The 13,761-nt window shown below is 43.9% G+C and overlaps 1 protein-coding gene across 3 annotated transcripts in view; it reads right to left on the reverse strand.

The window, feature by feature from the left end:
* UBE4B (ubiquitination factor E4B) overlaps nt 1–13,761 on the reverse strand; it is a 139,034-nt gene that overhangs the window by 10,625 nt on the left and 114,648 nt on the right. For all 3 annotated transcript variants that reach the window (XM_021717872.1, XM_021717873.1, XM_008068627.2), the window contains 3 exons: nt 9,469–9,595; nt 7,084–7,228; nt 2,799–2,933 (listed from right to left, as the gene is read on the reverse strand). In XM_021717872.1, coding sequence (XP_021573547.1) covers nt 2,799–2,933; nt 7,084–7,228; nt 9,469–9,595 — 407 coding nt within the window. The remainder of the gene's footprint in view (nt 1–2,798; nt 2,934–7,083; nt 7,229–9,468; nt 9,596–13,761) is intronic.

Consider the following 13,761-nt stretch of genomic DNA (forward strand, 5'->3'; position numbering starts at 1 on the left):
GGTCTCGCCAAGTTGCCCAGGCTGGTCTTGAACCCTCAGGCTCAGGCAATCCACTCGCCTTGGCCTCCCAAAGTGCTGGGATTACAGGCTGAGCCACCAAGCCCGGCTAAGTTTTTAATTTATTGTAGAGATGAGGTCTCACACCAAGTTGTCCAGGCTGGTCTTGAACCCCTGGAGTCAGGCAATCCTCTCGCCTCTGCCTTCCAAAGTGTTAAGATTACAGGTGTGAGCCACCAAGCTTAGCCATAAAAGTTTTTGAGTCTGCTTTTCCAGCTACCATTTTATATTACTTTTTCCCATAAATTTCAAAAGTCCCTTTTAGTTCAGACAATGTGTACCATTTTTTGTTACTTAACAGATACAAAGAGTGGAGAAATGCAAGAGAAGATAAAATTTATGACATCAACAGCTTTAAATCAAGCCAGTGAGACAAAATAAACAAACCGACTAGAAAACAGTAACAAAATAATAAGGATTAATCCTACAGGATGACAGAATGCCCACTACAGTTGGGCATACATGGCTTTAAGCAAACCTGAAATAGGAAAATCTAGCTTAGAGAGTACTAGAGTATACACTGACCACAAAAAGGAAGTCATGAAAGCTTTCCTTTAAGTAACAAGATTTTCTGAAATGTAATAAATGGATTTATTTATTTATTTATTTTTGAGTTGGAGTCTCACTCTGTCGCCCAGGTTGGAGTGCAGTGACATGTTCCCGGCCACCGCAGCCTCGACTTGCTGGGCTCCAGTGATCCTTCTGCCTCAGCCTTCCAAGTAGCTGGAACTACAGGCGTGCGCTAATATACCTGGCTAATTTTTGATTGATTGTAGAGACGAGGTCTCGCCAAGTTGCCTGGGTGGGTCTCAAACCTACGGGATCAGGCAATCCACTCGCCTCAGCCTCCCAAAGTGCTGGGATTACAGGCTGAGCCAACTAAGCCTGGCTGAATGGATTTATATAAACAAATTCAGCTTTTCAAGGATCTGCTTTTGCATAAAGTACTCCTGTATTTAATTGTTGAGAAGTTGTGAAATAAAGGAGTGTTAAGAATAGGACTGAGTTAGTAATTTTTTGAAGTAGAAGTTCTGAGCTTGCCAGTAAAGAAGGTGAAAATGGTTTAGGAAAGGAAATGAAAAAATCAGAGCAGGCACAGGCACATGATTGGGGCAGAAACCAGGGCCATGTTGTAGAGCTGGTGCAGGTCAATGAGCAGGCCTTAAGCAATGAATTTTAATTGATATGAAAATATTAGGCTTGGTCAGGCTTGGTGGCTCAGTTTGTAATCCCAGCACTTTGGGAGGCCGAACTGAGAGGATTGCCTGACCTGCGGGTAAGAGACCAGCTCGGGCAGCTTGGTGAGACCTCATCTCTACAATAAATAAAAAATTAGCTGGGCGGATCACACATGCCTGTAGTTCTGGCTACTTAGAGGGCTGAGGTGGAAGGATTGCCGGAGCCTAGCAGGTCGACACTAGGGTGGCCGTGAGTGTGCCACTGCACTCCAGCCTGGGTGACAAAGTGAGACTCCAACTCAAACAAGCAAACAAACAAAAAAACCCATTAGGCTCAGTTTTCAATAATTTCCTTTACAAAATGACGAATTTAGAACTAAGAATAGGCTTTAGGATTATTTAGTCTATCTTCTAACAATCGAATAACACCACCACTGAAGTCACTGAACATAAAATAAAACATGATTTCAAGCAGGGACTGGCAAAAATATCATCTATAGGCAATTCTAGACCAGTACCTCCTTTCATAAATAAAGTTTTATCGGAACACAGTCATGCCTATTTGTTTAAATTGTCTGTGACTACTTTCTAGCTGTAACAGTGGAGTTGCATAAGCAGCAACACAGACCATGTGGTCACAGAGCCTTTAAGCTATTTATTATCTGAAAACGTTTAAAGTAATTTCATTTTGCAAACCTTTAAGGGAAGCAAGTGTCTGAACAGGGAGCGATTCTGCTTCACATGCCACTGCTCTTACACTGAAATCTGTGCATGGAGAGACATGAGGTGGAGGGGGGAAGACAGAAAGAAATGCACCCCTGAGCTGCACGCAGGCCAGGGTGTGTGGCAAGGACGCCTCAGCCGGAGGTGACACGATGAATCACGTGACAGAAAGGGTGACTACAGAAAATCAGAGGCGATCCGTAAGATCATATTCCATTGTCAAACAAATTCATCTTCACATAGACAAAACTGAATCTCGTGTCCCTTTCCTGCCTTCCTCATCACTCTTGTCCTGGCTACTCCCTAACACTTTTGAACTTTGTGGTGGGGCTGGTCGAAGTGAAGCAGGGATCTTCAGTTATGCTGCTTGGTCTTAATTTCAGAAACAGGACCTGGGTTTTGTTAGTCACGTCAAACAAGGCCATGTACTCTGACTACCCTCCCATTAACCTTTGGTTCCTTAAGTATAACAAAGCTACATCTAAGAGAACCAAAGATCCCACAAGTGATCAATTACTCTACTTAAATACAGACACCAATAATGGTAAATATGTCATAACTTTAACATTAATAATACAATGTACTGTCTAAGCAAAAAGCACATTAAGTCATCTTGGAAGTGACCATTTGTAGACTACATGGTGACATTAGACAGCTTCACTTCAGTCTATCACAGATTATTGTATCAATTAGCATAACCGTGAACAAAATCAGTAACAGAATTTGACTTAGCAGTGATTGTGACACTGACACTTCCAGCACTTCAACAACTGTTGAAATTGTGAGAGAGTCTGGACGTGGAGTCCAACAGACAAACCAACAGGCCACGTTTCTACTCACCGGTCTGAGGAAGGGCTTCTGGACCTGCTTGGTGAGGATGTGGAACATGTCCACAGTTTCCGTGGCCAGGGCGAGATAGGAGCGGGAAACACGCTCGTCCTGAGCAAGCTGGGACTGCCGGGCCTGCTGCTGATCCTAGGAAACATGGAGCAGATGCCAAATCAGTTTCGGTACATGCCATCAGCTCACAATAACTCCAGACATGGAGGAACAACGCCTCATAATGGAAAAAGCGTGAGAGAAAGCCAACATACTTTGGGAATGACATACAACCCTCAACCCCCATTGGCATCTTTCCAGATAACGACGTTTATTCCTTTCAGCATCCGTGCTCTTTAGGACACTGAGTCAAGTGACCTTTGTGCATTATTTAACTCCCTTGAGCCCCAGCTTCTTCAATGATAAAAAAAAAGTCACCATCAATTTCTATGCAGGATGAAGTAAGTGAATCTTATCTAGTATGTGACACACATTAGTACTGATAAAGAGAAGTTTACTTCCCTCAATGACAACAGTCACCATTATTTTAAAACCAGGAGATGCACCATGCTGGTACTGAGGCCTATCAGGCTTGCCCCTACCAAGTGCCGGTGGACTGCTGAGCTTTTTGAATATTGTCTTTCCCCCCAGTCAGGCTGTCACCCCGTAGAACTGTCAGCACGCCAGCCTCTGGCACTGTTCTCCTCCCTCAATTCTGCCATGGCCTGGGAAACGCGATGATAAGGGCTGTTTGGTAAATCAGGTAGAGTGCTCAAGGTTCAGAAGTGGATGAAATACAGACATGTCAGCAAGATTTTTTTTTTTTTTTTTGAGTTGGAGTCTCACTCTGTCGCCCAGACTGGAGTGCAGTGGCTGCTCCCGGCCACTGCAGCCTCGCCTGCTGGGCTCCGGGGATCCCTCCACCTCAGCCTTTCAAGTAGCCGGAACTATAGGCGCGTGCTACCACGCCCGGCTAATTTTTTGATTTATTGTAGAGATGAGGTCTCGCCAAGTTGCCCAGGCGGGTCTCGAACCCGTGGGCTCAGGCAATCCACTCACCTCAGCCTCCCAAGGCGCGGGATTACAGGCTGAGCCACCGAGCTCGGCTTGTCAGCAAGATTTTAAAGCCCTACATTTACCCGGAGGCCTTTTCTTGTTGGGGGAGATTCTGCAGGGATGTTGTGGGCCTGCCTGCCGCTCTCTTGTTGAGAATGAGTCTACTGAAACCAAGTGTACACCAGGAAAGACACAAGAACTGCCTGAATGTGTATCTGGGTGTCCCAATCACCCATCAGTAAATACTACCTAGACCCTTCTAGAGGTCGTACACTCCTTTAGGCACTGGGATAGAGTAAAAGAGCAGAACGACAAGGTTCCCTGTACCCACGGAGCTTAGATCCTGTCAGGGAGGCTTTGCTTCATTAATGGATGCACAATAAGTCTAACAGTGATGATAAAAAAATGAAGCAGGGGAAGGGGTCAGGGATGCCGTTCTGGAAAGCATGGTCAGGAAAACCTGAGGAGGGGACACTTCTGAAGGAAGTAAATCAGCAAAACTCTGGAAAAGAGCACTCCTGCCAAGGAGAGAGAAAGTCAAAGGCTCTTGCCTGTCCCTGGAAGAACAAAGTGGCAAGTGGGGTTAGGGCAGAGTGAGCAGAGGGCAAGAGTCGCAAGATGAGGGCAGACCCGTGTGTGGAGGCCACACGTACACCTCAGGATCTGGCTCTGAGTGAGAAGGGAAGCCTGGAAGGGCTCTGAGCTGAATGCTGATGTTGAGCAGAATGAGACTGTCACAACATCCCTCTGGTATGGACATGGGTAAGATGGAAGCTGGGAGACGAAATAATAGGCTGCAATCATCCAGGTAAGAGTGACAGTGGCCTGAAGGTAGCGAGTGAGAAGAGGGGCTAGATAATGGAGCTATTTGAACATACAGCCAAGAGGCATTTGCTGAGAGGGAAAGCACTCAAGCAAAACTCCAAAGCACTGAGCCTGAGCAACTGGCAGAATGAAGGTGCCATTCCTTGAGATCAGGCAGAGTCAGAGACAAGGACATCAAGGACTTAGTTCTGGGCCAGTTAAGTTGGCGATACCTATTAGACGACCAGGTAGTGAGGCAGGTCACCACTGGTTGCACAGGTCGGAGTGAGGTGAGATTTGAGCTGGGGAGATCAGGTTTGAAGTCTTTTGCAGTCTTTAAGGCCTCTGAAGAGATGCCATCACCTGGCAGTGATTTTCACCTTGGGGCATCAGGTTATGTGTGAGAGTGTTTCAGGTTGCCTGGTGTGTAGGGATAGGAGGACTTGTCACTGGCATTACATGGGCAGGAACCAGAGATGCTAAATGTCCTGCAATGTACGGACAGCTTCTCACCATATAGAATGATTACTATACTATGAATTCTGACCAGCACTCTCACTGGGAAGTGCTAACATAGAGAGCAAATGTGGTGAGAAAAGGGGAGGAGCCCAAGGGCTGAGCACTGGAGGTTGCCAACTTTCAGAGGTCAGGGAGAGAAGCAGGCCAGGGAAGGGGAGGGAGGAAGTGACTTCAAAGTCAAATAAAAGCTCTCTCTAAAATAGCAATTGTTAGGAGCCATTTGTGCCTTTTTTCATCCATTAACACAGAAAAATCAATAGTATCTGTTCAGCTGTTACATAAACAAAGACTACTAAGTATTGAGGATGAACAAGAGAACGTGCCATAGATCTGCATCCCAAACCCTAAAATAGAAGAATTCTAGACATGACAAGCACCACAAGTGACATGAAGCGGGAGCTACAGAAATTAGAGGAAAGGTGAGAATTTTCAGCCACACTGACCAGAGAAGACTAGTCTGGGGCAGTACTTGGACAGGACCTTACTCAAAGAATGGGGATGATTTTAACATTCAGGAGTGGAAAGTAGAGTATTCTGGGCAGAAGGAGTGTCTCAAGGCAAATGACCCAACGGGAGCCACACACACTGATCGCCTGGGTCGGTCCTGAATAATGGCCTTCCCACTCATCATCTCTCCTCCCAGCTTTTCTGTGAGGCAGGTGTTATCCTGACTTATGGACAAGGAAACAGGGATTAAAGAACTTTTAATGTGTGGCAGTGCTAGTTGTCAAAGCCAGCACTGCAGGACTCCAGAGCTGGGTGGGGCTCTTTGATCTGTTTCCCCAGCACGTTCTGAGGAGGGCCAGACCCAGTCCAGATCAGTGCCAGCTGACTGCATGGGAGGTGAGCTTGGAAAGGTCTCTTAGAGCTACACTGAGGTGGCAAGGAACATCAAGTCAGACTGACTCCCACCTGAGGGAGACAGGAGCTGTGAGCAGTTTTAGGGCAAAGTAGCAAACAGTTGAAAGTGCATCTAGAAATGGACACGAGGTCAGTGGGCTGGAGAAACGCCAGTGGGTACCAGTTCAGCACCAAGAGAAAAGAAGATGATCACCACATTCTCTCAAGACCACAATCAGAGGGGCTTCAGACCGGGTAGCATGGACACAGGTGATCCCAGCAACACAGACCCTGGGCAAAGTCCTGTGTAAGGTCTGTGTCTGTAGTTTAAGCACACCGGCAGGGCAAGATGTAAAACCTAGTATTTCCAAGAATACTATACAAGTGAAGAAAAAGCCATCCTCCCCACCTTCACATGAGAACCTCCTCTGGAAAGCAGTTCTGCTTCTGAGCCTGACAACACCAGGAACAGAACTAATCACTACATGAGGTCACCAGCAGCTGTCAAGGGCCTAACAATTGACCAAAGAACGTCTGAATGGCTAAATACGTGCAGGAAAGAGCAGCATATTGTCACTGGCACACCACGAATTTCTCATAGAACCTGGCAAACAAGGCTTCTTTTCTGTTAATAACAATATAAAAACCAAGATGAATCAAAAGAAACCACCCCACCAGGATCCGGAGTGATTCCCATAGTTGTCTAGAGAAGACCTTAGGAACAAATCAAATTCTTATCCAGTTGGCAGAATTCTAGAGATTTATTTCCTAGTTATGATCGTGAAACTTAGTATATTCAGACAATAAAAGCTCTTCTCTGAAAAAGCCCTTTACAATTAAAAAGTGGAGAAAGTTTTCAGAACACATTTTGAAATACTTTTCAACTCATTTCTTAGCTTCTGAAAAAACTGATTTAAGTTTTTTTCTATCCCAAACCTGGGATATAATTTCATAGAAGGAAAATCCCAACAAATAATTCAGATTTCATATCATCAGACCCATACATGTAGCCCCAAAGGCAGAGCCCTGCCACATCCAGAGGCAGATTCCCGTGAAGCTGTCCAAGCATCTGGGACTGTGTCCTCACCCGGGGCAGCTGGTCCCACTGTTCTTTGTTCTTCATCTCTTCTTGCACTTCATGGATCCGCTTCAGAGACTCCAGACTTTCATCGAGCAAAAACGTCGTGTCGTTTATCAGCATGTTTATGTAGCGAACAAACTGCTTCCCAGAACTGAAAAGGCAATTGTATCGGACATGGTCACACGTCTCTCTGAAGCAAAGGCCGCAGCAGATCCCAGAGGAAGTAAGCCTCCCTGCCTTGGCATAAGTCAGGCACTGAGAGCTCCAGCACTACCGAGTCTCTTTAGACTTTGTTATTCTTTTAAATTAACTGTGATACGCTCATTCCAGTGGTGTTCTGGAGCCATCCTGTATGGTTCATGAGCCAATGAGCCTAGTGCTAAATATTCCAGAACTCTGATTCTCCTAGCTGCTTAAACTAGGCAAGTAAGTTCATACCATGGAAAACCAGAAAACACTGATTTTTGTCCCCCTGGCTAAAGAGCAGGTTTACCTTTCTCAGAACACACCTCTGACTGAACCGTCAACGTTTTTTGCGGGGTGGGGGGGGGTTGATTCAGAGTCTCACTCTGTTGCCCAGGCTGGAGTGCAATGGCACACTCATGGCCACTCCAGCATCAATCTGCTGGGCTCAGGTGATGCTTCTGCCTCAGCCTTTCAACTTGCTGGAACTACAGGCGTGCGCTACCATGCCTAGCTAGTTTTTTGATTTACTGTAGAGACAAGGTCTCACCAAGTTGCCCAGACTTGTCTTGAACCCCTGGACTCAGGCAGTCCTCTTGCCTCAGTCTCCCAAAGGGCTGGGATTACAGGCTTGAGCCACCGCACCCGGCCTCAATATTTTTATGTAGAGAAAACACTTCTTGTAGACTAGAAAATGAAATATGCTTACAATCATCAATGTACAAAGAAAACACAAGTGATTATCCACATATAGGAGTTAAGAGAACTACTGATAAAGTTATTCTCTATCACATAGAAAGGTACACAAAGAAAAACTGGAACCAGTAATACTGATAAAGAGAGATATTAAAATACTTTAGGGAGCGTGAAGCCTCCAGTCTAAGGAATTGCAGACCACGTTATAATAAGGGGACTTGGTGAAGTAAAATAGAGTCGCCTGCCTCTGTTAGACTCTGGAACTGATAGATTAGTAGAGAAAGGGAAGCTGCACTTCAGGATCTATAGTGTGTAGTTAGGGGGCCATAAGCCCATGCCTGAGGAAGAGAAATTCCTGTGAACAAGGATGGGTAGCCTTAATTGCAAGAACATGGCAAGTTTGGGAAAGCACTCCAATCAGCACCAGGCAGTTCAAGCCGCAGGCCTGCCTGGTATCCTAAGCTCATGCCAGACTTTTGTTGGAACATAATTCTGATCACTGTAAGAGCAGCTCATGGAAACAAAAAATTAATGTCAACAGTTCACTCCACAGAAAGTTATCTAGCTTTGGTAATACATATATTATTGACTAGTAATTCTGTTAACAAGTATGGCTAGACATGATCAAAGATCTAACATGGATTGCAAAAGTTCCAAGCAGACGGGATAAAATGCCTTCTGAAGAATAATTCAAGAGTTCAACATTTTCATCTACCTTCCTTTTTTCAGTTCTGACAGGTAATTTGGATGAAACTACTAATGTCCAGGTTTAAACTAGTCACTCAATTTTCAGGTAGATATAAGAAAAGTCCTTGATTAACGATTAGGGTCTTACAACAAAGAATTACATTTCAAATGACAACTGTAACCTCACTGTTTCTAAATCTGAAGTCTCTTTACATTTCTAATTCTAAAGCTTGATACCATATTCAAAAAGCTATGAGATTTAATTCCAGTCAGTCTGACTTCATTTAACTGCAATCATAGAAACACCAAAAAACACTTAACATACCACCTCAGCACATTTATTGACTCTTTTAGATTAATTATTAATTATTTTTAGTTGGAATCTCACTCTGGTGCCCAGGTCAGAGTGCAGCGGCATGAACACAGCCCACTGCAGTCTTGACCTCCTAGTTTAGGTAATCCTTCTGCTTCAGCCTCCTGAGTAGCTGGGACCACAGGCACGTGCCACTATGCCTAGCTAATTATTTTTTGATGTTTTGTAGAGTTGAGGTTTACTATGTTGCCTAGCCTGGTCACGAACTCCTGGGCTCAAGGAATTACTAGATTGTTTTTACTCCCAAAGTATGTTGACAAGCCTAAAATTCAGCAATATTTTGCAAGCACAGCCATTTAAATAATCCTGCTCAAATTTAGTGGGCACGGGCACCTTGTGGTAAACTCAGAGGCTGAGATCATGCAAACAGTCAACAAGAACCCAGCTGTGAAAACTTTTAATCTTGTTATTTACAAGAGAGCAAGCTGTGACTTGAGGGCCCCAATACTCACTTGAACTCCTCCATAAAGGTGCCATGGTGAGCTATGTTTTGCCAAAGGCTTTTAAAAATGGTACTAATGTGATAGCGAATTGTGAACTTGTCATAGAACTCGCTGGTGGCTCCGGTATGCTCAACATCTAAAGAAGAAAGACAAAGGGACTAAGAGATATATACTTTCTTACCTTCCCAAATGCAGTTATTACTGCAACAACAATAGTGAGTGAATATAAGTCTGTAAAATCAGAGATCTGGTAAAATTTTGCCTCTCTCTCAAATGTAAGGCAAGAGAGAAATGATGAGTTGGTTTCTTTTTATTTTATTTTATTTTTTTGAGTTGGAGTCTCACGCTGTCGCCCAGACTGGAGTGCAGTGGCCGCTCCCAGCCACCGCAGCCTCCACCTGCTGGGCTCCAGCGATCCTTCCGCCTCAGCCTTCCAAGTAGCTGGAACTACAGGCGTGCGCTACCATGCCCGGCTATTCTTTTTTTTTTTTTTTTTGAGTTGGAGTTTCACTCTTGTTGCCCAGGCTGGAGTACAGTGGCACACTCTTGGCCACTGCAGCCTTGGCCTGCCGGGCTCAGGCGATCCTTCCACCTCAGTCTTCCATGTAGCCGGAACTACAGGCACATGCTACCATGCCTGGCTAATTATTTATTTTTATTGCAGATACGAGGTCTCGTCAAGTTGCCCGGGCTGGTCTCAAACACACAGGCTCAGGCAATCCACTTGCCTCGGCCTCCCAAAGTACTGGGATTACAGGCTGAGCCACCGAGCCCAGCCCGACGAGCTGGTTTTAAAGACAAAGTTTCACAATGAAGATCTTGTAATGACACAATACCATTAGGAATTGGGCTGGGAAAATTAGCAACCTTAGGATAACATCAACTTACTAACAATGACCAAAAGGTGAATTATCGTACCTCCCTCAATTTTAAGTTATTAATTTATTGAAATTCCACAGTACCTCCAAAGGGCATCCCAGAGTGGAAAACAATTGGTTAAATTTTATTGAGGTCCATGTACCTATTAAATGTATCTATTATTTTAAACACTTTTGTATTATGGATATTTTGAAACATGTACTAAGTAGAGAGTAGTGTAGAGAATCTTGATGTCCTCATCACATATTTCCCAATGATCAACATTCCTATACCTAGTAAAATGGCACAAAGACCAAACCTGTTTATCCCAGTGGCAGTATCTTAAGCATGAGAAATTCCAGAAATCAAGACAAATTTTAAAATAAGAAAAAACTGTCAGGTAAAGACCCTAAGGCTTAAAGAAAGAGATAAGAAAGTAAATTAAGTTACCATTTTTAACCTACCAAATTGGTGGACCTTACAACAATGACAACACTGAGCTCAGGTGAGGATTTGGGGAAACAGGCACACTATAAATGCTGGTGGGAATGAATGGTGATATAATCCCTCTACAGGCAATTTGGCAAAATGTAGCACATGCCACTACTATAATCTTCCACTAAATCTACTCAAGAAAATACACACAGGCATGTTCAAAGACTGATCTCCAAGGATACACAGTACAATTTAACTACTATTTATATTAGAGAAAAATATAGGCCAGGCTCAGTGGCTCAGCCTGTAATCCCAGTACTTTGGGAGGCCAAGGCGAGTGGATTGCCTAAGCCCGTGGGTTTGAGACCAGCCCAGGCAACTTGGTGAGACCTCATTTCTACAATAATTAAAAAAAAAAAATTAGCCGGGCATGGTAGTACATGCCTGTAGTTCCAGCTACTTGGAAGGCTGAGGCAGAAGGATCGCTGGAGCCCAGCAAGCTGGGGTGGCCCTGAGTGTGCCACTGCACTACTCCAGCCTGGGCAACAGAGTGAGACTCCAACTCAAAAAAACAATAAGAATAATAAAATAAATAAATAGATAATACAAATGTCCAACAGAGAACATAAAAAAATATATGATCTATTAAGTAAAAAAACACAGATTACCAAACAAAATATATAGTTAGGGTCCAATCATATTTTAAAATAAATAAATAAATTAGGCTGGGCGTGGTAGTTCATTCCTATAAAATCAGCACTTTGAGAGACCAAAGTGGGAGAACTGCTCAAGGCCAGGAGTTCAAGACCAGCCTGGGCAACATAGCGAGACTTCAAATCTACAAAAAATAAAATAAATTAGCCAGGCATAGTGGCACACGGGCCTGTAGTCCCAGTTACTCGGGACATGGAGGTGGGAGGGTTGCCTGAGCCCAGGAAGTCGAGGCTGTGGTGAGCCGTGATCACGATGCCACTGCACTCCAGGCTGGGCAACAGAGGGAGACTCTGACTCAAAAAATAAATAAATAAACAAACAAAAATTTTTACAAAATTGGAAAGATACAGAGCAAAATGTTAACAGAAATCCTGAGTACAAAGATTAGCAATGGTTTTTTTATGTTCTTAGTATTTTCTAAATTTTCCAAAGAATACATTTTTTGTGATCAAAAAGGAAAATAATTATTTAAAAATAAAAGGAATAAGATAATTAACACCTAACACACGAATATCTGAAAGTACTTATGTATACTCATTAAGTCAATCCTTCTTTAAGATGAACTAAGTGTCATTTTATTACTTGTGTAAAAGTGTGACCTGAAGTGAGGAGGGCTGATTTGAGCCCCATCTAGAAGAAGGAGGCACTGGAGGCCAACACAGAGCCTCATGTCTTCTAGAAGCGCTCAGAATATGTGCTGCTTCGGAACATAGTGGAGGGTGGGTAACTATTGTTAACTTATTATGTATCAATATGCATCTCTCCCAATGTGTTTTTTCTTACTCACTTCTAACTTTCCCTCGAATCACAGCAGCCCAAGTTCTAATAACCTCTGCTGACCTCTCCCTCTCTAGCCCAGGTCTTTTCGCAGCCTTTATACTTGCTGTCCTCTTTGCTGCCACATTGTGGCTGAGATTCTCTTAAGGCTCCTGCAAGTCCCATTTTCAATGTCACTCCAAGTCCTCTCCTAGAGCTCTTCCCTGAGTCCCCTTCTGAAAGTAGTCCATGCCTTCCTCCCACACTCGCTGGCTCAAGATTCTCTTACTTTTGTCCAGTGTCTGTCTTTCAACTAGAATGTCTGTCCCATGATGGCAGGGATTTTTGACATCTTCATTCCCTATTTGCTGAGTCAGTGATGGAATCTACTTTGACTAATTCTGGCTTTGCCAATTTGGATCAGTTTTGGGGAGAACACTCTTGAAATAAGTCTTTCAGTTCTGATAGATGTTCCTTAAAGAACTGACTGCTGTGATATAAAATAAAATATTCTTATTTTGAAATGTAGGTATATTTTTGAAGCAAAAATTTGAGCTCGAGCATTTTCTGAGCTAGAATGTTGTTTATTTGTTTTATTCTAATCTGAGAACAGAACATGATCTTTACAGTGCTAAGAGGAGTGTGTTCCATGTATCTATCTTGTGCACGGGGCTCTACTTCATGTCTGAGAGTCAGACGTGTTCAGGGGTCAGGACCTAATCAGCAGGTCTCACATGGAGTTGATGAACACATGATGGGGGGTTGTCTGTGATACCCCCTGTAGGGCATTCTTATCATCAACCCCTTAGTAACCATAGGAAGGATGGAACAGCAGTCAGGAACACCTGTGCTTACGGCCCAACTGTGGCGGCTGCTACTACTCACTAGCCATTGACCTTCAGCAAGTTTCTTGACCCTTCTAAGCTTCATTTGTAAAATGGAGATATTTATAGTACCCATCTTTAGGACTGCTATGGGGATTAAGTGAAAGGATTAGTAAGTATTCAACGAGTGGTAGCTATTATTAGTACAGGTATCAACTATCCATGACTACAGAAATGGCCAAGGCCAGAGGGCACACATGGCAAAGGAGAAAGAGAAAGTAACAAGCACACAGCAGCTCCTGGAACATTTCCAGGGGGCTCCCCCAGTCCCAGCACTGGTATCATGGGCAAGAGGCCCAGCTGTGTTGCACACATATGAGTGTGCACGTGCATACACACATGTATGTACATTTTATCCTGAAGCCACAGTGGTAGGCCCAAGACATTGACTACAAAATACATTTAATTAAGTTTCTTTGTTTTACCACTAACAATACATGTTTACTGTAGAAAAATTGCTGGGCACGATAGCTCATACCTGTAATCCCAGTGCTTTGGGAGGCTGAGGCGAGAGGACTGCCTGAGCCCAGGGGTCCAAAACCAGCCTGGGCAACTTGGTGAGATCTCGTCTCTACAGTAAATTAAAAAATTAGCCGAGTGTGGTGACATACCTGTAGTTCCAGCTACTTGGAAGGCTGAGGTGGAAGGATCACCT

This window comes from Carlito syrichta, unplaced genomic scaffold (genome assembly GCF_000164805.1).
Source record: "Carlito syrichta isolate Samal-C Ts95f unplaced genomic scaffold, Tarsius_syrichta-2.0.1 Scaffold311363, whole genome shotgun sequence".
NCBI classification, from domain to species: Eukaryota; Metazoa; Chordata; class Mammalia; order Primates; family Tarsiidae; genus Carlito; species Carlito syrichta.